At 45.8% G+C, this 27172-nt stretch overlaps 1 protein-coding gene across 2 annotated transcripts in view; it reads left to right on the forward strand.

Moving 5' to 3' along the window:
• Positions 1–24710, forward strand: part of DRD3 (dopamine receptor D3) — a 32010-nt gene extending 7300 nt beyond the window's left edge. Inside the window, exons 2-7 of one of the 2 annotated variants that reach the window (XM_006748813.3) lie at positions 3377–3489; positions 11217–11359; positions 18511–18707; positions 22656–22791; positions 22891–22938; positions 24098–24710. In XM_006748813.3, the coding sequence (XP_006748876.1) occupies positions 3377–3489; positions 11217–11359; positions 18511–18707; positions 22656–22791; positions 22891–22938; positions 24098–24294 (834 nt within the window). In that variant the 3' untranslated portion in view covers positions 24295–24710. Of the gene's footprint in view, positions 1–3376; positions 3490–11216; positions 11360–18510; positions 18708–22655; positions 22939–24097 lie in introns of both variants that reach the window. The other variant, XM_006748812.3, reaches the window with a different exon arrangement.
• Positions 24711–27172: the final 2462 nt, after the last annotated feature.

The raw sequence follows: 27172 nt of genomic DNA on the forward strand, positions 1-27172 counted from the left end.
CAGCTTCTTTTACTAGCTATGTGTCCTTGGGCAAAGCACACAACCATTCTCAGTCTCCATTTCTTTACCGATAAATTGAAAATAATATTTGCCTCATCGGGTTGCTCTGAGACAGCTTTGAGAGTTACTTGGGCATGGTCACGGCCCTTTGCAGCTCTATTGATTGCTCACTCTTATTTACTCCATGTGGAGGACTCGAGTAAAAAAAACAAAATAAGTATTTTCACTATACATCCACCAGTTAAGAGACTTATTTTAAGGAGTAAGCTCCAGGGAAGGCTAAGTGATGCACCTTAGTGGGAGTTACTTCAATCTGCTGATCAGGCTGTTTTCTTTTTGACACTTCGCTGAGATCAAGGAGAATGGGGATTTTCATGGCGGAATTAGAGACGGAAGATGAGGACAGCCAGAATGGGGGGGGCTGCACAGGAGAAGCCAGGGGGAGGCTTGAAGGGCTTTGGCCGCGAGGGGCTTAAGAAGCAGGATAGCAAAAAACCTGCTGGGTGTGTGCTTTCACTAGACCCCAAGGCCAACAGCCACCCCTGTCCTTTGCACTATTTTTGGAACCCTGTGATAGAGGCGATCAGAAAGAGGGTGCCTCATTTCCTAGAAGGGAGGTGATGCCCTTTGTCACACAAAAATCCTTGCTGAGCACATGGCTTTCTCCCTTCCCTTTGTGTCTGCCCATCCCCATCCTTTTCCAGCACCTGCCCCCCTCCTGACCTGACGCTGCCTTGGAGCAGGTCAGGTCGTGACCTACATTCCCGTGGGCTGTCTGCTTCTGCTGGCTGTGCTACCCTGGGTGGGGTGCTGACCCTCTCCCAGTTTTTGGCCCTTTCTCTGCCGTGAAAACAGTAGCCACCCCTCACAGGATGAGAAGCAGCCAAGAGGCCATGTATGTAAAGTGCTTTGCAGAACATCAAGACTTAGTAAGCATTCAATAAATGTTAGCTATTACTATCAATATAGATTAGGTCAGAGACCATTCACTCTTCCAGAATATATCTGCGTGCTGGGCCCTGCTCTAGGAGCCGGGGATGCAGCAGCAAACAAGTCAGAGTCCCTGCTCCTACCGAATTAGGTAACAGTCATTTACTTTCCTATAAAATAAGTGTATAATTTGTCCCCAAAAAGCTTTAAGAGCACACACAGTAAAAAACAAATTCAGTTTTCAGAATCTAAAGTTTCAAAGCTGTAGAAATTCCCAAAAACAGGTTATGTGGGCCAGTGACACATGTAAAGTAAGTTTTCAATAAACATTAGATTGTATTAACAATGTTCGGCCCTCATGATGATCTCTGGTTATTTTATTTAAGAATGCCTTGCTCCTCAGTTACCATATCAGTTCTTCAAGGACAGGGTCCGAAGTACATTTTTAAAACCTCTTAAAACACATAACAAACCCTCCTTCTATGAACTAAGTATTAAGAGCTTCACAACTACTTGCTTTATGAATGAATGAATGAACGAATAAACACCCAGCAAGCACTGGAGTTTGCTGTTGTTGCAACTATCCTCTCGCACCTACATTTTCACCCCAGCTTACAGACACAAACAGGCATTCACAATTTTACAGAACAAAAAGTGGGTTTTATCCAATTTAAGACATATATTGCATAGTAGACATATGTTAAAATGAAATTTAATATAAAAACCTGCCAGGTTTTTATATTCAGCGCTTCTGCAAGAAGCCTTTACAGCATACAACCATCCTGTGTACTGAGAAAACCGTCCTTTATTCTCCTGGCTCCTGTAAATCAGCGTGCTATTATGACTGCACACCTCCCTTTTTACGAGTTTCTCATTCTCAGAATTCTTATAAATTCACATTAGGCCTTATTTCTATAAAGCCAAATGGTTGAGCTGAAAGAAAGTAAATCCACAACCTAATGAACAAAAACAATTACTTCTTTACTAGTTTGAACTTTGCCTTGTTGCTTTCAGACAAAATATCTTTGGTCAGTGTTTCTCAAAATAGTCTGGAGATGACCAAATACAGGGATAAAATCGGATGCTGAAAAGAAATAAATCGAAGGGGAAAGAAGTGATTAGGGGAGAGAGGCTCTCTGAACCTTTCTTTAGTGGGATAAATCAGGAATGAACAGGAAAGGGACCCGGACAGGTAACAAGAATCTTGGGTGACGAAAACGAATCACAGCAACTGCACCGTCTTTACGCGCTCTCCCATTTTCCCTTGAGAAGCTACTTTAGAGGCTACTGTACCTATTTTTCACTCCCCTTCCCCTTAAACAGCCACCGGGCTTGCCCAGCAGGGATATCATGCACACGCAGCTGCCGCTGGGGCACCAAGCTTCACGGGGTTTCTCCTTGAGAACCATGGTCCCCACGGAGCGGAAGGGGCAAATGCCCAAAAGCCTTGGGGCCCAAAGACGGAGTCTATGGACACTCTGAAAGTGACAACCCTGACACACCTCTCTGGTTTGATTAGGTTATGTAAAAAAGCATTTAAAACAAAATAGAAATGTGTTAGAATCAAATTAAATTACATTAGCGGGAGGAAGTTTCAGAGCTTGGAACCCACATGTAAATGCGTGAGGTCAGGACTGTCCTCCCTGGTGCTGGGAGTGGGAGAGAGGACCTGCGCCCCTTTCCAATGCCCTGCACCCACCTTTCCGCCCACATCCTGGGGACTGAAACCGGGGTGTCCAAGGCAGGCAGGCTGCCACAGACTCATTTCACATAGGTTCTTACAGATATTGTTCCAGAATGCTCCCCAGCTTTAAAACCAGAAGCCAGATAGATTTTCATTTTAGAGGTAAGTTTCATGGAGAATGTGTCTTCCGCTTATTCCCTGGGTACACAGTGAGCTCTCCACTGTGCAGAGGGCTTCAGAAAGGCAGTTTGGGCCCAGGGCACACATCTGGCTCTCACCCAAGCTCTTTCACTACCAGCTGGACATCTATGGGCCCATCACTTAACCGCGATGAGCTTTAGTTGCCTCCTGAGTTTGACCTAGATCGGTTATTCTCAAACCCTGGTGTACGGGCGTGGGGGCAGGGGAGGACTGGAGGGGGTATTTAAAAATGAAAATGCATCAGCTCCAGATTCAGAGATTCTGACTCAGTAGGCCTAGGGAAGGGTTCAGAAATGTGCATCTCTAAACCCCACTGTCGACCCCACTTTGAGAAACACTGGACGAATTCCAGCTCTGATGTTCTCACATTCCATGAATTTGTCCTCTCTGGGGTGACCACGTTGAGCCGCCCAGCACGCCCTCAGCGTCTGCCTGTCCTTGGCAGCAACAGTGCCAACCACAGGGAGGGCACGTCCGCATGTGCAGGGGAGCCTCGGGAAGGCAGCAGAGTTGACTGGGATGCGGGGGGGAAACACTGACCGCCTTGTCTCTGCCTCTCAGGTGACAGGTGGAGTCTGGAACTTCAGCCGCGTTTGCTGCGATGTTTTCGTCACCCTGGACGTCATGATGTGTACAGCCAGCATCCTGAACCTCTGTGCCATCAGCATCGACAGGTAGGGCTGGGATTCCCCTGCCAGCAGGTGTTGGCTGCCAGGTGGTGTGGGAAACCAGCCTGGGGAAGCTGTTTCTGCTGTTTGGGGGCGCCCAGGCTTTGCGTTTGAGGGCACTGGGGTCTCCACCAAGTGGAGCTTAACCCCTAGGACATCTTCCTCTTCTTCTTTTTCTTTTAAACTATGGTTTGCAGTAGAGAAGAAACCCCTGTGGCAGGAGAAAAACAATCATCCCATAAGCTTTCCTAGCCTTTCCTTCCTCCCAGAGCCCTAGAGAGGATTCTGGGTTTGCCTTTGGGGGCTTTTGTGATTCCTAAGTGGGAGCAAAGGGGGAGGGGGACAAGGACAGAAGGGGAGCGGACAAGAGTTGGGAGGAAAACTTCCTGTTGTTATTTTGTTGTTTTTTTAAGAAGGGAGGGAAAAGAGGAAGAGGGAGAGGAGAGAGAAAAGCTTGGGAGGATTTGCAAGGAAGGGAGAGAAGACAGAAGTGGATGGGGAGAAAGGTAATTTTAGGAAGTATGGCTGTGATCTATTTATTTATTTCCTTCATAGAGTTTAAGGCAAACAAGTAAACAATGATGTCTCTTTAGAATTGCTTTTCAGTTGCTGGAGTGGATCTCTGTGACTGTGACTCAAATCTGTGGATGTTCCATCTGAGTGGTATCTCTTTCCATCCCCAAGAGCGGGCTGCCCTGGCCCTGGGCGCCTCTGTTGCTCGCTTCTCCTCCTTGGTTTCCTCACCTCTTTCCCCCTTTCCCCTGTTTGGGCCTTGGACGCGCCCATGGCTCCCCTGGACATTTCCAGGCCCACAGAGAGCCCTGGGGAAAGAAGTTTGCCCTCCAGTCTGAGACCTCTCTTGCTACTCAAGAGCCTCCACCCTTCCCTTCTCTGAGTCCCCTCCTGCCTCCCTCCTCATCCACTGTCCACCTCTTCTCTCTCCTCCACCCTTTCTCCCAGCAGTACCACCCACCCTCTCCTTAGCTTGAACGGGGGACCCAAACAAGGTCTGCCAATCATTGAGAACTTACCTACTGTGCTAAGGCTTTGACAGGCACTCCCTCATTCCATCTTCACAACAACTCAGCTGCTACTATTACCTTCATTTCCATTTCTCAGGGGTATTAAGGAATTGGCCTAAAGTCACACCCCTCGTATGGAGCAGTACCAGCATTGGAATTCATGTCTATCTGACTCCAAATTCATAATCTTGGGCTTTGTGCTAAGCCCCCTCAAATCTCCAGCTACACCCCTAAGATCTCCCCTGAGTTTCAAACCATATTACCACCTAGATAGCTCACTGCCTCCTTGAAACATTAAAGACCAAACGATCAAAGCACCAAACCATCTTGCCTGGATCATCCCTTGTTGGCAGCATCATTGCCTTACAGTCTCAGGTTTTATCCCCTTCCTCTTCCTCATCTCCCACATCTAAGCAGTCAAGGCTTACAGACTCCATTTTTTGCCATTTTGCCCCCAGATTTGCCCCATCTTTCCTTTCTTACCGTGCCTGCTTATTTTAGGTTCCTATGACCTGTCACCAGACTTCTGCCACAGCCTCCTAACTGGTCCTACATGCCACTCTCCGAATCAATCCCCCGGCAATAAAGTTCAAATGTCCATTGCCCTCCCCAAAACCCTTCAGCGTCTCCTTGGCCTGCGGAGTAAATATCAGAATTACCTTCCCAGCCCAAGATTCAAAGTTTTCTGCACTACGGCCTCAGTCTATCTTCTCAATCTCATCTCTTTCTGGGTTGCCCCACATTCATCTCTTGCTTCAAGGTCTACCACACCTGCCCCCTGTCCCACGAAGCCCTTGCAAATTTCTACAACTTGGTGCAGTCACCCCTGAACTCTCATAGTGCTTTCTCTTTAACTATCTCAAGGCATCTCCAGGTCCTAAAGCAGGTCCTCCTCATTTCCTGATGTTTGACGTTTCCACGACCCAGGGTTGTACCCTCTCTATCAGCAGCCTAAACTCCCTTTCACGTGCTGAGATGGAAATCTTGAACAATAACCAAAAAATGGATCCGAAACCCCCACCCTCTAGTGATACTGCAGACCAATCAGTCAACCAGATAGTCTTTTGACTTTTACCACTTGAATTGGCTCTCCAACTGAGAAGAAGAATTAAAGAATGTGTTCATAAGGCTGGGACACATACCATTAAAAAATGTGTTTAAAAATAAAGGGAGAGTCACACGATTCTATAAATACACCCCAAAACATTGAATTATACACTTTAAGTGAATGAATTGTGCGATATGTGAATTATATCTTGATAAAGCTGTTTTAAAATGAAGGGATAGTTAGGGATTTTATAATATATTTCGCTCTTTGAGAATAGAACTCTGCTTAGAACATGTAAGTCTTTTGTGTGATTTCTGGACACTTAGTACCTAAATATATAAGCGATATAAGAAGCAGACTGCCTCTGGTTTGCTTATCATCACCTCTACCACCCCAAACCAGTACAGTAGTCCTAGCTCCTTATCACCTGTGAGTCTCCCTGCTGTGACTGTTACAGAAGTTGAACAAAGAATATTAAACGGAACTGAGTGGTCCTTATCTGAAGGTAGCCACTGTTTATAGTACAAATACGCACCTTCAGAAAGAACATGAGCCAGGGGGTGAAGATCAGCCTTGGAGCAGGGAGCCGGGAACTATACAAAGAGCTACTAGGAGAGGCTCTGGGGCAGCCCCCTCCTTGTCTCCTGGTCCCGGGCTCTCCTCTCTATCCTCTTGAGAGGGTGCCTACACACTCCACCCACACACATCCACATGTGGGGGGCTGGCAGGTGAGGTTGTGCCCTGCACAAGCATCTGGGAACTGAATTCAGCCAGCCTTTCTCTGCAAACCTGGAGTTGGCCAGGAGGGGGTGCCTCTTTCCAACTGCACAAGAGCATCCTTTCACTGGCGGCGTCCACGCTTGATATACACTTCCACCTTCCACCACAACCAAAAGACTAAACCCTGAATTGGCTTCTTTGCCCTAGAGGAAAAGCCCCAGAATGCATTGCCCTCACTACCTGAACTCAGGAACCAAGCCATGCCTTAGACCCCAGTGGAGAAGGATGCTTTCCTCTTGCCTTGTGTGTCGACATGAACCCATCCTCACCAAACCTCAAAATGGAGGCTCTCCTCTGTTCTAGGAATGAAAATCGGCCTTGGAAAAGCTGTCTCCATCATCCTTCAGGGCCGTGTGCAGTACACAGCATTAAATTCTGTTCATGGGATGCCAAATAGCTGGTCAACTCATTAAAAATGCAGTCATTCATGCAGACCTTTGGTCTGCACACAATGCTACTCACCAGTCTGACAAACTTGACCAAATGGATTCAGCATTTTTTTGGCCGTGAAGCCTTGGTATGTACTAACAGGGTAGTAAGAGCTAGGAAAGGAAACGAAATGATAAAAAGAGGTTTTGAAAGCAAGTAATACTATTGTCATTAGATTCTTAGGCATAGCCCTGGATGCTTGGATTAATGCTGCCTTTTCTTTTTAAAAAAGCACAAGCCCCTTCTCCCCCCACCCCCCTCCTTGGCTCCTTGCCTCCCCAGGGGGCCAGCCCCCTCCCACAGCATCCTGGGTCAGAACTAGCTTTGGGGAGAGGGCTGAGAAAGTGTCAGAGGAGGAGGACACGTTCTGAGCGGTGAGAATTCGAGTCCTCCGCTAGGGGCCCGGGAATAATGCGACCAAATTCATTCACCAGAGAGTTCTTTAAGTGGCTCTCAAACGGCAGCCGTCACACAGGCGAGCCCCCGCTCTTTGAAGCAAGCACAATAGGTACCAGATGAGTCACAGGCACCTTGGATTTTTCGTTTGCATCTAAATAAGCACTTTATATTTGCAAAGGGCTTTCCAGTCATTTGCAAAAAGCTTTCTCCTTCAACAATTCCACGAGGGGAGTCCACAGAACTAAAGATTTATTGAGCCCCCTGTCTGACCAAATAAAAGGTGGTGAAAAGCAGCCCTCACAGAGCCCTGGGGCTCATTAAACCCAGGCAGGGAGTTAGACTCAAGCCCTCCGACCCAGGCCAGCCTCTTTCCTCCCCCACGGCCAGCTTCCCAAGGGGGGCACCCATATCAGTCCCCCCCACACACACACACACCTCCCAGCCTAGGACAGGGCTTCAGGTGGAGGTCACGTACCACCAGGGTCCTGAGACTTCCAGCAGAGTGACAAGCCTACAAGCCCCCAGTCATAGAACTGGGAGTCGGAGGGGCATTATAGTTTAACTCATCTGTGCAGAAGTGTTACATGCTGTAGGGGCTCCCGCAGCCTCTGAGACAGGTCTGGGACTAGAACCGGAGTCTCCTGACCCCCCCATGGTAGAAGGAGGGATGGGGCACCAAGAGCAAGGCCCCCGGCCACGTCAGCAGCCACCACTATGGAGGCTCTTTCCTTGGAGTAAAGGAAGTGTACTTCCTATGTCTTCGGTGCCCTGGCTCCTCCTTGGTAATCCGAACTTGCGTGAGTCTAAAAGCGGCAGCCATCAAACAGCTACCATTTCTGTAGTACGTACCATGGGCCAAGCTAAGAGCTTTTCATTCTTGCTAACCCTCACAGCGCCCCAGCAAGATAGGGGTATTAACCTCGTTTTACAAGTGAAGAGTCTGAGGCTAGACTGTGTAGCCTGCCCAGACCACACCGCCGGGAGATGCGGGTGTAAGAATCCAGTCACCCTCCTCCTTCTGTAGCACGCTGCCTGACGCAGGGGCACCTTCCACACTCTGGGCCCCTAGCTCTGGAGCCCCCACTGCCTGGCTACAACACCCGGCTCTACCACCTGATAGCAATGTGACCTCCGGCAAGGCAGTTAACCTCTCTGGGCCTCAGTTCCCTTACCTGTTTAGTGAAGATCATAGCAACAGAGTTATCACAAGGATGAAATGAGTTAATATTTGTAAAGCACTTCAAACAGCTGCTAGCATACAGAAAGCGTTATATACTTGTTTGTTTGATAAATAAATACATTTAATGTTCCCAGGAACAAGGGGCAGATACCCATAAACGTACTGATAAGGATAATCACAGATCCCTTGGGCTAGCACAATAATATGACAATAATAATAATAATACTGTTTGTTTTTTAATGCTTAATAGGTACCAGGCATCATGCTAAAAGACTTCACGGAGATAATCTTATTCAATGTTCTTAACAGCCCTATCTGGCTGCATCATTACCCCCAATGTACAGATAAGGAAATTGAGTCTCAGGGCAGCCAAATTCTGGCCCAAGTCCACGCAGTTAAATGGAAGAACTGGGATTCAGACACTAACCAGTCAGTTTCCAACGGCCACGGACTTAACCACCTTGCACGCTGCCAGGGTTCTGGCCACGCCAGAGAGCCCGGTGACCTAGGAGCTCCCGGGAGAGGAGGCGAGGGAACGGGAGGGGTGCGCGCAGAGTGGAACAGCGCGGTGAGCGCCGCGGCGGGACCCAGGCGGCCCAGGCCAACCTCCCGCTCGCGTCCCTGCCTCCCTGAGGGCGGCACCTGGGGCCCATTCGGGAGGAGACCAGAGGTGGAGCAGCCTGCCCGGGTGGGGATTCAGGGTCCCCGCAGGCCTCCGGGACCCCGCCGGGCCGAGCCTTCCCGCCCTGCCTCCCCACGAGGCCCGGGGAGCCAGCAGGTGAGCGTGAACTTCTCACCCGGCCGCGCCGGCAGCTCTCGCTGCATTAGGGCGCCCTCTGCTGGCTAGTTCTGGAACGGCACCTGCGTCTCCGACCCCGCGGCTGACTCCCTGGCGGGGAAAATCCCGCTTGTGGGCGAATTCGGGGGCCTCGTTTATTCCAAGAGTTTAATCGTGTTCGGGAAACAATACGAAAAAAAATCGTAACAGTGATCAGTGTAGTTTCATCTCTCACTTGTTACCCAAGTTAACAAGAATTTCTGACTGAAATTTCCCTTAAGGCAGAAATTTTTCTCAAATTTGCCCCATTGTAAGATGCCCTGGCTTGTTCAAAATGCACATTTCTGGGTTCCACTCTGGAAGTACTTAATCAGAATAGCCAGGGGAGTGGCCTGGGAATCTGTATTTTAACAGGACCCCCCCCCAACCCACCCCCTCCCTCTCAGGTAATTAATAGACTCAGATTAATTGGGGAACATTCTGGGAATCCAAAGTGCTCTCAGATAGAAACCACCCTTTAATGCCTGCTGTCTTGAGGAAGCCCTCGTCCCCACCGGGCCTCAGAGACTTGACAGTGGCCTTGAGAGGGTGAGGGGCACACAGGAGAGACACTGGCCACAAGGCAAGCAGTCAACAGCTTTTTACTACTTGCCTGGTGCAAGGACCGCTGAGGAATACCAAGTCTACAACATGATTTGAGTCATCAAGTAACAAATCGTATGGGATCTATGTCTCTCCAGCCATGAGGCATTGCAGTTTCTCGTTATTGAACTTGCCCAGTCCCTTTTAAGGGCTTACCTGGTTAAGCCAGGCCCACCCTTTTGATTAACTCAGTCTGTTGATTAGTAATCTAATCACAGCAGTGACATCACATGGTATTCTCAAGTTCAGCCTCCATTCAGTGTGGGGGATTGTACAGGGCAGGCATCTTGGAGGCCATCTTAGAATTCTGCCTTTCTCAAGCAGTTTCCATCTGGGGAATCCAGGATGGGGAGGACATGATGAAATCTACTTTTAGAGCCTGGCAGCAGGGACCAGCCAAGAGGCTGTGGCCATCACAGAGAGCAGCTGGTAGGAAAGAGATGCATTGATAAATGGGGAAGACATCATAAGTAAGTATACAGGATCAGCTATCTTTTGGGCTCAGTAGCTAGAAATGTGTGAGAGGAGTTGCCACAGAAAAGACGACGTCCGTAACACAAAGAACTGTGTGTTGACCATGCAAAAGCATGTGCTGTAGACCAAAAGTCTGTGGCTCCCCCAAGTTTGTATGTTGATATTCTACCCCCCAAAGTGATGGTATTAAGAGGTGGGACCTTTGGGTGATAATAAGGTTATGAGGGTGGAGCCCTCATGAATGAGATCAGTGCCCTTAGAAAGGAGATCCCAGCCCCTTCTGTCATGTGAAGACACAGTGAGAAAATAGTCCTCTATGAACAAGGAAGTGGGGCCTCACCAGACGTTGAATCTGCCAGTGTCTTTATCTTGGACCTCGCAGCCTTCTGAACTGTGAGAATTAAATGTTTGTTGTGTAAGCCACCGAGTCTCTGCTATTTTCGATAGAGCTGCCTGAATGGACTAAGAGAGCATGAAAACTGGATTTTGAAATAAGCCTTCACTAGATATTACTCACCTCTATTTTTAAAATCTCCACCACTTGGAATAGTTGTCACTAGGAGGGTTAGAATTTATTTTAGGATACAAGCAGGGGTAGACATCCTCTTTGGGCACAGTTCTATCATTGTCTGAAAAACCGTGGGAGAAAGTAAAGGCACACAGACCAGCACCCAGAGTCTTGGGGGTTCAGGTATGCGAGTACAAGTTTCAGGTGTGCTGGGAGGAGCCTGCCGGCGGCCCAGTCCATTACTTTACTAACTTTATTCTTCTTTCCCCGTTTCCCTGCTCAGGGAGTTCTTCATCTCTCTTAGCTCAGCCTTTCTACATTTTCACTCAAATACCCTTTCTTTCTCCAACCAAACTCTTTTGCTCCTGCTACATGGATCACCTAGATTAGTTCTCTAGGAACATCTGTCCTCTTTTGGAAAGATTCCCCCACCCCTTCTCATCATGGCCATCCCTCCCCGCTTCCTTTCACAGGTACACCGCGGTGGTCATGCCAGTTCACTACCAACATGGCACGGGACAGAGCTCCTGTCGGCGCGTGGCCCTCATGATTACAGCCGTCTGGGTACTGGCCTTTGCCGTGTCCTGCCCTCTCCTCTTTGGCTTCAACACCACAGGTAACAATGATGGCCCCTCTCACGACACCCATGTGATTCACGGCACACCTGAGTGGCTGTGAGTGGCGCTGAGCCTGGAAGTTTCTGACCCTGATCAGCATACTTCAGAATCAAATAAGGATGCCATAGGCTGCAAAGCTTTGGGTTTTGATTCAAGTACAAAGCAGAACCTCATCATCAATCATTGGCACATAAAGTTCTTCCCCAGTTAGTGAAAATTCTGGCCTATCTTTATTTTGAAAGAAATGTCATTGTATTCGTGGGAAGCGATGTATCAGTTAAAAAATTAAACTATATTAATAATTCAGGTGAGATTTGCTAATGAAAAGATGACAATTCATAATGGACTTCCAAGGCAAAATAACACTATGAAGGCCCTCAAATGGGATATATATTTCTAATTTTTTACTAAACAAAAATCATTTCTAGTATTTGGGAATTAGTATAGATCCCTAAATTATTGGAGAGTATATTTTCATATCTTAATATACAAAAATTCTGGCCATGATGGTTGGCACATGGTACATCTTCTATCGGATGGATGGACGGACAGATGGGTGGATGGATGGACATATGGATTAACAATGTGAATATCTGAGATGTTTGGTTTTTAGACATAAGACACCGATCCAAATTTACACCTCATATGGATCAATGCCTTCTTTGGCTATTCCATATACATCTTTCAGCCTCAGGGATTTCATGTGTTGAATGAAACCTCTAGCACATATAATAAAGTTACAGGTATTGACAATAAACACTGAGTATTTGCTGAGAACTAATTGAGTCAGGTTCTAGTGTTCATCTGGATTTGTTTAATTGCTACTATCTTCCAGGTTCATTAGTTTCTGGTGTATACGTACAAGTCACATAGCTGTGTATTTATACGTATACAGTTATTATAGGTAACACATTGCATATAAATACAGGCAAATCCTAACTTATGAATAGTCATCAAAGAGTCATTTGCTAGCCAGTGATTTAAAAGTCAAAACACATTTAGGAAGACAGATAGAGGCTCTGGAGTCAGAAAAACCTACATTCAAACTTCAGTTCTGCTACTTACCAGCTGTGCTCCTTGAACAAGCTATTTAGCTTTTCTAAGTTTTCTTATTGATAAATTTGGGATAATAATACACTGAAGCATACACTTGAGCAAATTTAAATATATAGACTGAGTCCATATATTTAGTTGGAAAGTTTCCAGCATTTATTTTTTCATATGGCCCCCCTGCACATAAGCCCAGCAACTTCATTTCTACAACTGCATGTTGTGTTTGAACTCTTTATATGACATAGTAATGTATGTATCATATCTCTTTACTCACTACTCTCTGGGGCTGTAATAAAACCATGTATATCTTCGTATGTGATTCAGGAGATTTTTCAAAGCAAATTTCAGCGCTAGATAATGTTCACTTTAATCACTGACTTTAGAATCTGACACTACATATGATATAATTCCACTGTACTTGCTTCATAGAGCTTTTTTATAATTAAGTGAGGATTAAATTGGAGTAACATATGTAGACCGGCCAAACACACACCATACGCTCAAGGTCAGGTTTCTTTGTCGGCTACATTGAAGGTTAAGTCAATGTCATGTTGAGTCATCCAACGAATATTTGCCTGGTTAACTCAGGGTGTTCCTAAAATATGATGTTCCTATCATGTTTGCATTACTCTTTACCATTCGTTACTTTGTTGTTTTCATTGAACGACACTTTATACACACAAACATGGCTGTGGACACACACATCCTCCCCGAAGCAACATTCCCTAACACAACTCTGAGAGGCTGCCTGGCATTAAAATACTATTTTTGATGAGTGTTAAATATACTTTTTGGATTCATCTGCTAACTAAGCCACCTTCTATATCTTAGATTTCTACACAAAAATACATTATTCTAAGTTGGAATGTGTAGTATGGGAACTCAGTACCACTGGCAGACCCCGGCACTGCTTACCCCTGGTCAGCAGCAAACCCCCACCAACATTCAGTCCGCAGAGTGGCTCCTCTTACTCATTCTGGGAGGTGGGCGGGGCGGGGGGGAGGGCTGTTTTACTCATTCTCTCTCTCTCTCTCTCTCTCTCTCTCTCTCTCTCTACCGCGCACGCGCGCGCACACACACGCCCTAGTAACAGTTAAAAACGGTCTCAACATCTGACAGTAGACCGAGTTCCCAGTTAATGTCAACATCTAAAGTGAAGATGAATGATGAGCTAATTACAGTGGTGTTGCTGCCAGTGAGATCATTATTATTCCAGAAACAAAACTCAGAAAACTGTCTCTCCAAAAGGATTTTCAAATATAGCACTGAGAAGGCAAAAATGCTCGCTTCTCTCTCATCTCTTTCAATCTCTCTTACTTTAAAGAAGTACATGATTTAGTCTATTGCAACTTTTTTTTAAGTCGTTCATTTATTTATTTACTTACTGCAGTAATCTCTACACCCAACGTGGGGCTTGAACTCACCACCCCAAGATCATATTCCTCTGACTGAACCAGCCAGGGACCTCTCTCTCTCTTACTTTTAAGTTTATTAATAAGACTACAGTAAGCCCTCCATTTATTCATATATAGCATCCAAGTGTCAGGTCCGTTGTAAAGGCCCAGTGGATATTAGCTACCACCCTTGTTGTGATTACTGTGTGTTAGAAAAGGGTTCTGTGTGTCCAAATTGAACTCTGCACCGGCTCCAAAGAAAATCTGAGTAGCAGCAGTTCTGCTGGTGGTTGTGGAGGCCAGTCACCTCGTCCTAGAACACAGTTCAGGGAATTAGTGAGCAGAACTCAAGGCGAGGCAGCCCAGCTGTCCTTCTCTGCCTCTCTCTGACCTTCACAGTACAGCTTCATTATCTTGATGAATGTGGGTTCCTTAGCAGCTCTTCCATCTTTAAGGAAGCTCCCAAGTTCATTCGAAAGCCCAACATAAATGACTCCTCTCAGCCATTTGTTTCTACTCACCCTGTGAAAAGTAGAGGAGGAAAGGGCAGGGTACCGCCAATGACACCCGAGAGTGGAAGGGGCTGGATTTTCACTAAGCAGTGCAACACAAAGGAACTTTCTGGCAGAGCTCTTTTTAATGAAACCAGCTGCCATGTGGGATTGCGAATTGTCAGATGACTTAAGGCAGAAAAATGTTGAACTTCAGTTTCCTTCATCTTGGCGTTGTTCTTATTGTCCGGGATGCAACATGCATATGTGGATATGGACGTAAGGCTGGATCTTCGGTCACAGAGAGTTCCAAGGTTGGGGGGGGCCTGGCAGCTCCCAGCAGGGGCCCAGCGGTCTAGCTAAATACCCCATCACTGACAGCACGCAGTACTGGTACTAGAGGAAACGCTAAGAATCCCTGAATGGACAACCCAATACTCTATTTCACAGGTACAAGACTAAATGGTCTTAATTTTCCTTTGAAACAAGGAAATGGAAGATACTATCTAGATTTGAGCCATAGAATCCCTCACCTGGCTTTCAGAACACTGGAGCCAGTGGAAGCCTGGTTGAGAAACACATAGTTAAAAGAATAACAGGCTCATCCTGACTTCAGGTGCATCAGGCTCTCCTGTCTTTGGGAACAAGGCGAAGACAAATCCTTCCATGAGCTTTAAGTTCATGAACCTGTCAAGTCAACCTGCTTTTGGCCTTGCCCTTCACATCACTGTGGGACTCAAGTTCCCAGGCTAGCCCACAAAAGCCTCTTCCACCCCTTTGTGGAGCTATTTATATTTTTGTCGCCCATCATGGTGCCTGGAACAGAGTAGGTTCTCCATAAGCTTTTGTTGAATGAGTAAGTCGATGAGTTCTTCTTATCATCCTTTCTTCCTTAAATGTTAAGATCAGTTGGGGTAAACATCCTCGATCTCAGAGAATGAGGCGTAACCCTCTGGTTTTCCCCATTATCTTCCAGCCAGCGACTGCTTATGTGCTGATGTAAAAGGCTCATTTGTCTGCTTCACTCATGTATTTGTCACTCTCATATTCATCCAATAACTAATAGCACAGTACTGTCTTGGTTAAATAATCATGAGAAGGCAGCTCATCTCCAGGGGGCGGGGTGGAGGGGTGCTCACTGCCCTCACCACCTCATCTGGAACTCAGCAGAGAGAAGCTTCCAGAATTGCTTCCAAAAACACATACGCAGACCAGACCCAGTGGGAGCCGGGGCAGGGCCTCATTCACTGGCCACCAGCCTCCAGGATCACTTTACCCGTTGACAGGCCTCACAGGACTTCGCGGCCTGGAGAAATTGTGGGAGAGGCCGCAGAGCTCAATCTAAGGACGGGCAGCAGTTTAGTCAGATAAGAGAGGCAGAAAGGGATGACTGTGCAGGCTCAGTGATCGTACATGGAGGGCCTTTGGTGGCCAGCAACTCTGAAATAGCTCTGTGTTCTCTCTTCACTCTCTCGTGTGTATGCTTTCAATATTTCAATGGAAAAATAAATACTTGCCCATAAAACACAAGGTATAAAGGGTTACATAGGCATACATATATGTAGGCCTCCCTTCTACCCTAGATCGTTAGCTGCCCTGTGACCCTGCCCAGAAGCAAACACTAATCATCTTAAAGATAATGCTTGAAACAAATATGTATACACACACACACATGCATACACACACACGTGTTTCCACTTTTTACACAAATAGAAGCATACCACACCCACTTTTGCTCCTGGCTTCTTAAAAGTAGGAGTTAATACCCTACTATGAAGGAGTGCCCTTGTTGCGATGAGCACTGGGTGTCTGTCATATTGTCAGCGATGAATCACTAAATTCTACACCTGAAACTAATATTACACTGCACCTTAACTAACTGGAATTTAAATAAAAACTTGAAAAAAAAAGTTGGAGTTAGTATATAAAATCTAGAGGTCGGCTTCCCAGAACCCAGAGGAGAGTAGAAAAGGGTAGAAGGTATATCTGGAGGGACGAATGGGGCATACCCCGCACACCAGCAATGGTAACCATTAGCGGGATGGTATCTATCCCTGCCCCCGTCCTGGCCCCCTTCTCACTAGCCCAGGTGCTCAGGCATCTCCTCACAGGAGGTGTTTAAACCGTGGTCAGATGCTGACAACAGGGGAGCTGATTTCAGGAAGAGGGCTGATCGCTGCCCACATGACTCCTTATAGATTCACAAAGACCAGCAGCGGCCACCCTATCCTACCTCCAACCCCGTCTCCCCCAGAACACCAGAAAATGCCCATTTGGTGACCACTGCTCGAAGTTTTATAAGCCATTCTCTAAAGGATGTTGGCACAGACTTGGTGAGAGGACATTAATTTTTCCTGAATTTTACCCTCCTCCCAAGAGAATCAAAAACTTTGGGAGCAGCTCCTAAAGATCCTCATGTCAGTGCTATCATTAAAAGGCCTCGCTGAGAACTGAGTACACTTTTTGTTCTAATTATGAGCTGTTGCTCCCCTCCCTCCCCCACAGATATTGTTCTTTATAAGTCTCTCTACAGGTTTCCACTCCAAATGATACCTTGCCTTTTAAGTTCAAACAGCTCAGAGGAGGTATATAATAAATAATAATAGTAAAGAATAAGTAGTAATAATAATAGCTACCATTTATCCTCATTTAGTCTCATGAGACCTTATTTTTATCCTTCCTTTCCGATAATGAAGCTGAGGCCTGGCATAGTTAAGCAATGTGCCCGAGTTCACAGTTAGCAAATCGCAGACCTGGGTCTCCCACCCCAGGCCTGGCCTCTGCCTAGCTCAGAAGACCGGAAGGCAGAATGAGGGGCCCAGATGGCTGGCTACAGCCCTCTCCCCACTAGCTCACACCTGTGACTCTACCTTCTGAGGCCAGATTTGGGGTTGTTGAGAATCCCCTACCCTTTATAAAGATTGGTTGGGTATCCCAACAGCAGTTGCTACCAGTGTGGGGCGAAGTGTAAATTTGCCATTCCCGGGGAGGGGGGGGGGCAGCCAAAGTGTAGAGGGAGGCAAGTCAAAATCACAGACAGAACACTGGTTGTAAGGTCAGAATGACCGGAGAAACTTATCCAGGCTCTGCCCCTTTCAGGCTATGGGATGCAGGGCCACTGACTGAACCTCTCTGAGCCTGAGTCTGCTCGCCTGAGGACAGAGTCAGTGATGGCTCCTACGTCACATAATGTCGCCACAGTGGTTAGGTAAGATGATGTGTATAAAGGCCTTGGCACACCATCTGGAAGATATTAGTTTTCTTCCCTTTTCTCTTCCAGATGAGGCGAGTTACAGGCCCTATTCTGGGCATTGGAGGAATTTCAACATCTGCTAGCAAAAACAGCAAAACCACAGGGACTCTCTAAAGTGCAGCGACAGGTGCATTTCAGAACATAGAGCAGGGACAAAGCTGCTCCTCATTTCACATTGTCCACAGTGACAATATCTTTAACAGCCCGCTCCCCATCCTACCCCTGATGGGTCATTAGATTCCCCAAGAAACAGAATTGCCTGCATTCAGCCACCACCTGCCCTGTACCTCAGATTCACATCGGAGGCTTGGCGTTCTCAACAAAGAAGCCTCCCTCTCTTTGCCTTCAACAACCCCTTAGTGCCTCCGCACCAGCAGGCCCTTTTCTGGGGGCTGCCTCGCCCCCAGGAGCCTCTGGCCTGTTGCTCTGTGACACTCCCCCCAGCCTCCCAGGCCACAATCCTCTGTGACACTTAACACGGCCTTCAGGAAGATCGCCTGTCCGTGCAGACTGAGCCCTTCAAGGGCAGACATGTTTGCAGCCCGAGCAGTGTCGGGCAGGAAATCACTGGGTAATTTTCTTTTTAAGGGAACTGTGAGAAACACAAAGATGAATTGGACCTCCTCCCCTCAGGGAACTGACAACATAACCTCTCCCATCCCCACAACTTCACAAGCAGCCGCGTGTGCTAACACCGAAGAGGCAAGGCAAGGGCTGGGGGGCACAGAGGAAGTAAGAGTTACTTCTGACTAAGGAGCTGGTGCAAGCCTCCACCAATGAGGCAGCATGTGAACTGAGAGGCAGTGAGAGGGGAGGTGGGCCCGGAGCCCCTACTTCCCAAAGCCCCGTGTGGCTTAAATGGTGGAGACTCCACACATGTATGCGGCCACACTGTGTGCTCCCCACCGATGTCTCATATTGGCAAACTGCTTTGCTTTCTCCTTTTCTCTCACTCACAGGAGACCCCACTGTCTGCTCCATCTCCAACCCTGACTTTGTCATCTACTCTTCAGTGGTGTCCTTCTACCTGCCCTTTGGAGTGACTGTCCTCGTCTACGCCAGGATCTACGTGGTGTTGAGACAGAGGAGACGGAAACGGATCCTCACTCGACAGAACAGTCAGTGCATCAGTGTCAGACCCGGCTTCCCCCAACAAGTAAGCACCCCGGAGGGGCAGAGGGAGAACAGTGCCCAGCCCTGTAGCTTCCCAGCCTTGTGTCCAGCAGCACTTGCTTTTGCTCGTGCTGCCCCACTGGAGACACACATCTCACACCCACCTTCTAATCTGCTGGTATTGGCTACGCTTTAGAGTAGGAAATCGAATCCAAAAAGGGCATTGTGAGTCTTCCCTAGAGTTCACATTGCTTAGCAAGGTGATAGGAGAGTTTCTGGACTTCTTCTGCTTTCCATCAAAGCTTTCCATTGCCCCCAGATGGCCAACGGCACAAACGTCACACCAGATCTGCCGTTGTAAGGTGGCCTCTGTACCGTGCACTGCTGGGAGGTCCCGAGGATTGGTTTTTGAGCAGACCACTTATTACAAGAATCACTGGGGTCCATGGAAAGCTTTTTTCCTTACTAGATCTGCCCCTGTGTCAAGGTGCTGACCAGCTTGTGAAATGGAAAGCTGATGATGTGTGTTATCGGGCTTTTTGACGCTCTGAAAAGGAGAGCTGCCTCAGCACTGATCTTCCCTTTGCTTGGGCTGGAAAGTCTGCTCATCCCAGTGTCTGGTACATGCTTGCGATCTTCTAGGGAAGGGACAGCAGGAATATTATACAGCCTCTGCCTTCATGGAGCTTAGAATCTAGACAAGCAGATAAAGCAACCCTCTATCCGAAGTTAACTAACAGCCCCGGGATGTTTGCAAAATGAGATGAAGGCAATTAAGCACCAAAATAGAAGTGCCGAGGAGGCTATGAGAGAAGAGGTCAATGCTCAGGAAAAGGCTTCACAGACAGAGTAAGAACTGAATTTGATCTTGAAGGCAGGTCCAATTTGGATGGCTAGATTAACCTATAATGACCTGAGTGAGAGTCAGTCTCTCAAAGATGAAGTCCCACAGTTTGGGTAGAACAAGAATATTTGTTCCCGTGAAAGAGGAGGTAAGGACCTGAAGCTGAGGATATGAACAAACCTTGAGGATATTCAAAACATTGGCATCTATATGGTTCATCCAAGTAGACCTTAACCTACAACCGTTTCTCCTTCAACCCACCCTAGTCTTCCTGTCTGAGGCTGCACCCCATTCAGCAGTTTTCAATAAGGGACAGATTTCCATCAGATGCCACGGGGCAAATGGTAAGTAAGCCATGTCTTTGATTAGAGGGAAAAAAGAAGATACCTTTTCTCAACACCCTGACTTGACTTGCTTCCACTTCCACCCCAAAATGCAATGGCCCCGATCCCTTACTAGTATCTTTTGTATATAACAGATATGAGATCCTGATTTGAGCTTTAGAATAGGAATCACCAAGTGATATGCAGAAAGCATATCACTATTGAGCTAGATCCCAATGACTGGAGCCTGTGACCCTTGGACATGGTATGAGGATGCCCTCCAGAGTCACCTGCCTAGAGGGAACAGGGTGTCAATGAAACACACATGGGCAGAGCCAAGAAAACAGAGAAGAGAGGCTAATGTGAGACTTTTGAGTGTCCTATTTCCCACTGCATATGGGGGAAAACTAAGACAATTTCATGGTCACCCTTATCCTTGTCCTTTCAATTCAAGCCAGCCCTGCCTCCTCAAGCCAGCTGAGTGAAGAATGGAGGTGTTAGAAGATCACTATTCCTCTGCCTGAACTCCAAGTAAATATTAGGAATAAAATTTTAAGAACTCATGATGATGAAGGTCTGAGCTTTGTGCCATCTCTGTACAGCTAATTAACCACTTTTTAGACAGGCCTCATGTGTTAGAGATTCTTACTGTAAATAATTTTTTAATAGGTAAGAATTTTCAAGTTGCCTATAGCAGATCTAAGGTCTGAGGAGGCTCCAAGGCCAAAAGGACAAAAGAAGAGACTACTAAAGAGAGAATAGAGAGGCAAGAGGCTGGCATTGCCAAGAGTTTGGAGAAATAGGTCTGTCCTACATTCTGGGAGTGGAGGGCTCTGCCAGCCAGGCCCAGACAAATCCGGAGTTTCTTCACACCAGTCATGGAGGTAGTGATGAGGGTTTGCAGAGAGCTGAAAAATACACTCACCGATATATAATCTGGGAAGGATCACTTTTCTTCTTTAGGACTGAATTTCCACATCTGTAAAATAGAGACAAGTTATGCTAGATCAATGTCCTCAAACCTGAGATTTCATAAGGACAGTCAAGAATTTGTCCCCAGTCCCTTAGTTTCCGAAATAACGCATTTGATGTTAAATATCATCACTTTTAGAAGATTACTAGATGCCAGCACAATCATAATCTTGGTTATAAATGGCCATTCACACAATATGCTTATATTAATTATTTAAAAACCCCATCAAAATGAAAACCAAAATTTTTTAAATTATACTGGAATCCCTGTGAATACCTCTGTGGAGCACAGTTTTTAAAACACTCTATCGTTTTAAAGGTCCATTGCACTGATTCATTCAGCAGTGTGTCGGAGTATGTACAGTGCACTAGCCCTGTGATTCCTGGAACTAAGGCGAGAGTAGGGAGCATTCTTGGTTGCTGACACTAACATATAGACAAAGGAATTTACTGGAAGGATACCAAGTAGCTCAGACTCAATGAGAAGGCTGGAGAATAACTTCAGACGATGCTATTCATGCCTAAGGAAGAATCAGGTTGGAAGACCTGGGACACTGGACACTGCCTGCCATCGCTGCTAGACAAATTCTGAAGTCTCCCTACTTCACCATCTCCAGTTCAAGGTCTTAGGTGCAAATCTCTAATGGGCTGGGCTTGGTTTATGTGCCAGAGCTCTAGATGACTGGTGGGGATGTGCGGAGAAGGAATATATGGCTTTTATGGCTTTCAGTAATGGGAGCTAAGGGGTCCTGCTCTGCTACTTGAGATTGACACTTTCCATTGTCCGATTCTTCAAACATGGAAAGAAGTTCAGATGTTGAACACACACACATCCCCACCAAATACCAGAAACGTCCACATACTCTCAGGGTCTACTCATCCTAAACCTATTTTTTCCCAACTTCTTTCCTGTTTTACAAATGAGGCTCAAAGACATTTAATTAACTTGCCCAAGGATACATCTAAATAAGTAGGAAAGCTGAGGTGAAAATCCTGGGTTTTCTTTCTCTTCCTTTCTTTCTTTTTTTCTTTCTTTCTTTCTTTCTCTCTACTTTTTATTATGGAAATTTTCAAAAATAAAAAAGTAGAAAGACAATTAACCCATGGCCAATTAACTCATGCAATTAACTCATGGCCAATCTTACTTCATTTCATCTGCACTCCCCGCCTACACTCACCCATGCCCATCGGATTCTTATGAAGCAAAGCCCAAACATCATAACATTTCAGCAAAAATATTTCTGTAAGACTCTCTAAGGAAGATTCTTTATAAAATGTATAACTGCAATACATCACCCTAAGCAAATAAATAACTCCCTAATATCATTAAATATCCAATCAGTGTTCACATTATCCCAATTGTCTTGTAAGTTTTTCATAGTTGGTTTATTTGAATCAAAATTCAAATAAGACCCATACTTTGCAACTGGTAAATGGGATTGTTGTTGTGATTTATTTGTTGAAAAAACCTGAGTCATTTGTCTTACAGAGTTTCCCACATTCCAGATTTTGTGATTTACATCTTAGTAGTGTCGTTTCACATGTTCCTCTGTATATCCAGCTCATTCTAACTCAAAAAGGCCAGGCTATAGTCCTATACAACCCTCCTCAAGGGACTACTGTGATTCTCAAATGTTCTATATCTGGTAGGTGTTTTTTAGTTGTGAATTCAGAAGCAGATTTCGTGTACCTTAACTTTTCACGATCCCACTACTCTCAGATGTGCCCTCAGTAGGTTTCACAAAATGATGATTTCCTCTAACTTCTTTGCATGCTCTTTCCTTTTCAGGAACATTCAGAAGATAAACAGTATCCCCAGGAATGTCAGGACCCTCTCTTGTCCCACCTGCAGCCACTATCCCCTAGCCAGGCACACATGGAGCTGAAGCGCTACTACAGCATCTGCCAAGATACTGCCTTGGGGCGATCAGGCTTCCAAGAAGCCGGAGGAGAGTTGAAAAGGGAGGGGAGGACTCGGAACTCCCTCAGCCCCACCATGGCACCCAAGCTCAGCTTGGAGGTTCGAAAACTCAGTAATGGCAGGTTGTCGACATCTCTAAAGCTGGGGCCCTTGCAGCCTCGTGGAGTGCCACTTCGGGAGAAGAAGGCAACCCAGATGCTGGCCATTGTGCTTGGTGAGTTTGGGTCATGTTGAGTTGGGTTGAGTTGGGTTGAATTTGGTTGGGTTAGGTTGAGTCTGGTGGGGCTGGCAGAGGGTACTAAGGAACCACATTTGTCAGAAATGGAAATCCAATAACGGTAATATTTATAAATGTTTGTGATACAATTGAGAAGAGTTTGCATATCAATGTTAACTCTGGGGAAAATTCAACAGATCTGGGCTGAAAATATGAAATACAAAATTGAGCAAGTGATCTAATTGAACTGTGTTCATCCATTGTGTTTGTTGTCTATCACGTGAGATTATAATGGATAAATCAAATAATAAATAAGATAATAATTCAACAAAAGTGTCTGGCACATATTGGATATTTAATAAAGGCTTATTTATTCTAAAATATTAAGTGAAAAAATAGGGATGCAAAAAACTGCTGTCATATGGTGCGATAACATCTAGATTATTTCAAATACAGAGAAAGAAAAACATGAAAATTAATTCACCAAGATGTCAAAAGTGATTGTCTTTGAGTGGTGGGTGGTTATTTTTCTTCTTTCTACTTCTCTATATTTACCAAGTTTTCCATGATGTACAAAATCAGGGTTAATTTTTATAGTAGAAAAAATAAAAAGTTTATTTGAATAAAGAAAAAAATTGATGTCACACATAGCATATAGAGTTACTGAAGGCAATTCATCCTGTTCACTGCCACTGACAAACCTCACTTTCTCATATCTCAGGGACTTTATGAGAACATCTGGATGTAATCTCAACAGCAGGAACTGCCAGGTCTTTAAGGTCTTCTTCCCTATCGGTGCCTAGGATCATGTCTCACATGGCTAGACATTAAATAAATATTTGAACTGAACTGAGAAGTAGAAAAGACTAGTAAAGAGCTACCTAAATATCAAACTAGAAAATTGATTTAGGAACAAAGGCCTGAGATGAATCAAAGATGTAAGCATGTAACTTTCTCATCCAAAAAAAAAAAAAGAAAAAGAAAAAAGAAGTGGCTCATCACATCTACTTCATAGCGTTGGTGTAAAAATTAAATGGGTCTGTAAAATTCCAGCATGGTGGCTGGCACAAAGCAAACAAACATGAGTCATTTTCATGTTATAACAAAAGGAGTAAGCATACCCCTGACCCAGTTTCTCTCTTCCTTTGCAACCCAGGGGCCTTCATTGTCTGCTGGCTGCCCTTCTTTTTGACCCACGTTCTCAATACCCACTGCCGAGCCTGCCACGTGTCTCCAGAGCTTTACAGCGCCACCACGTGGCTGGGCTACGTGAACAGTGCCCTCAACCCTGTGATCTATACCACCTTCAATGTCGAGTTCCGTAAAGCCTTCCTCAAGATCCTGTCTTGCTGAAGGAGAGGAGAGCGTGCTCCCTGTGCCCACCCTTAGCCGCCAGGCCATTGGGCCACTGGCCAGGGTCTGCTCAGAAAGACTGTGCTGTGTTCTCTGGCGTGGGGTAGGAAGAAGACTCGCGGAGCCAGGACCTCCCTGAGTAGCAGGTATAACCAACTGCTTCCTCCTAAACAGAATGTTCTACCTCCCCAGCTAAAATCTGACTTCATCCTGGCAATCTCCAAGTGGTTGGGAGGTCCCCGAGTGACAAGCAATAATTCAGAAAGAAGCTGATAAAACATGACTCTACACACACACAAAATTGTCATCAGAGGCATGATTCATCACAGTGAAGAAAAAATGAACAGATCTCATAATTGTGAACTCACCAGGGGTCCTTGAAATCTCAGCCAGTAAACCATCTTGCAGAATAACCGCACTCTCTTCTGTCAAGCCTCTAATTAAACTGTCAGGCTGACCTTGTACTGTTGTGGGCCCATGCCCTTTTGGTCATTCCTTTTGTTCACTGTATGCTGAATTATAAGGGACAGCCAGTGCTTCTACCTCTCTGTAGAATCTGGCTGCCATTGGTGACGGAAATTCCTCACCCTGAGCGAAACATTGTCCCACATTGGGACCCAGGCTTTCTTTCAAATCTTGCTACCCCTGCACTGTAGTTCTCACTAAGAAGGCCCTCTGACTCCATTCCCATATTCTGGGAGACTCAACTCCAGAGTAATTCAGGATGAGGATGTTAAGGGGAAAAGGAATGGTGGCTCCCACTTGTAGGATCAGTTTAAACCATATGGTTCATAACATGCCTTCAATATGCTTTTCATAACGCCATAGGGTTTTCCTACCAAGGCATCTTCATCTCCTGCTTAACAGAGACCCAATACTCTCAGACCCTAAACCCCATTAAGTTTTTAATGTCTACAAAGTGCCACTCACCTCCCAGGCTCTGGATCGATGACAATGAAGAAGACAGCTCCTGTGTTTGTTCATTTACATGTAAGTGTGGTAGGGACTCCCCTAGACTGTCAGAGGACCTCAGAACTGGGGGCACCAGGCAGAGTAGCTGTCCAAAGACATCACGTGGACAGTCTTCGTAAAGGCCTAGTGCAGAGCCTGAACAGGACCACTCCAACAACTGAAATGAAAGACATAATAGGATAATGTGTCGATGTCATTCAAATTGCATTTAGAAGGAACTTGAGTAGTCTCACTACTTCCCTTTTTACATACAGAAGCTATTTCTCATTGACTAGAGAATCCAGATACAATTTATGGATAATTTATGAAGTGTTATCATCCTGAACTTCAGTAAATTTACTGTGAAGGGCTGTTAGTGCATAGATGTGACAGATGCCCACTGTAATGCTGGTAAAATTTTTAAGTGCACAAGAATTTAACGAAGAATCCAAGGCTTCTTTGCCCCATCTTTATTCCTCTAACCCTTAAGTGTAAAAGAAGCAAATATATACCCCCAGCAACTTAGTCACCTGTTACTCCTGAATGCTTTTAATGCCAGCATTTTAAAAATGTTATTGCCTAAAACAGTATTCATATTGTAAGTCTAGTGGGAAAATTCTGTGTGCCCACTAGTTCTTGTACCTCATGCCATCTAGCTCAAGTGGTTTATGTGGCAAGCAGAACTGGGGACTCAGACTGTTACATATCTGAAGAAGTAAGAGGACATGATCCCTAGGTTTTTCCATGCAAAATAAACAGAAAACAAATAGGACAGTGGGTTAAAATTAACAAAATTCCATGTCAAAATGAGAGTTCTAAAAATAAAAACAGGGCGCCTGGGTGGCTCAGTCGTTAAGCGTCTGCCTTCGGCTCAGGTCATTGTCCCAGGGTCCTGGGATTGAGCCCCGCATCGGGCTCCCTGCTCCGCAGGAAGCCTGCTTCTCCCTCTCCCACTCCCCCTGCTTGTGTTCCCTCTCTCGCTGTGTCTCTGTCAAATAAATAAAATCTTAAAAAAAAATTAAAAATAAAAACATAGCGTCAGTATTAATATATTTATGAGGAAGAAGGATGGCAAATATGGTGTATCCTTCCTTTCCACCAAGCCATTAAAACCTTAGGATGACCTTAAAAAGATAAACTCAGTTTTTGGAGGTGAGGAGACAGGCTAAGGGAGGTCAAGAAATTTGGCCCAGGTCATACACACTAAGTGACAGAGCTGGGACTCGAGTGTACGTCTACCTGATTGGCAAGCCCGTCCAACCAAGCACCATGACACACTGCCTTCCACCAGAGAGGGAAAGGGGTGGGAGAAAAAGATGGAGAGAAAAAAAATGGACCCAGGGTCCCTGGAAGAGCCTCAGCCTACCTGAGCCACCTCTGCCCCTAAACTGGCCCCTGAAGCAGCCAGCCCAACACACTGCTCTCACTCTCCTGCCAAGTTCAACTTCTAAAACAGTCACACAGCAAATTCGTAATCTGTTTGTATAAAATCAGGCAACAGACCTTAGAGAGCATTTGGTTCTACTCTCTCCTTTATCTATATAAAAGGAAACCGAAGTCCAGAACTATTGTCCCCATTCGCTCCCGACAGACAAGCATGCCAATATACTGAACTCTTCTATAAAAACTATAAACTCCAGATAGATACAAGGAGAAAGTCATCCTGTCACCTTCATCTTTAAACTGAGAGGCATCTTTTCCCCTAGCCCAGTGGCCTCTTATTCTTAATCTGAGACAACATCCCCTTCCCAGAATTTTCTTCTGATCCAGGAAGAGCCTTCTAGAGGAATTCCAAACACTCTCTTCAGCCTCTTCAGCCTGGGATTCTTCATTCTACCCCTTCTACCTCTGTAGTTCCCACCATGAACCAGCACTTAACCTCAGAGTTTGCTGCTTTCAGAGCCAGCATGGCCAAAACTTCCAGGAG

This window comes from Leptonychotes weddellii, chromosome 1 (assembly GCF_054177405.1).
Source record: "Leptonychotes weddellii isolate Sample4059 chromosome 1, ASM5417740v2, whole genome shotgun sequence".
NCBI classification, from domain to species: domain Eukaryota; kingdom Metazoa; phylum Chordata; class Mammalia; order Carnivora; family Phocidae; genus Leptonychotes; species Leptonychotes weddellii.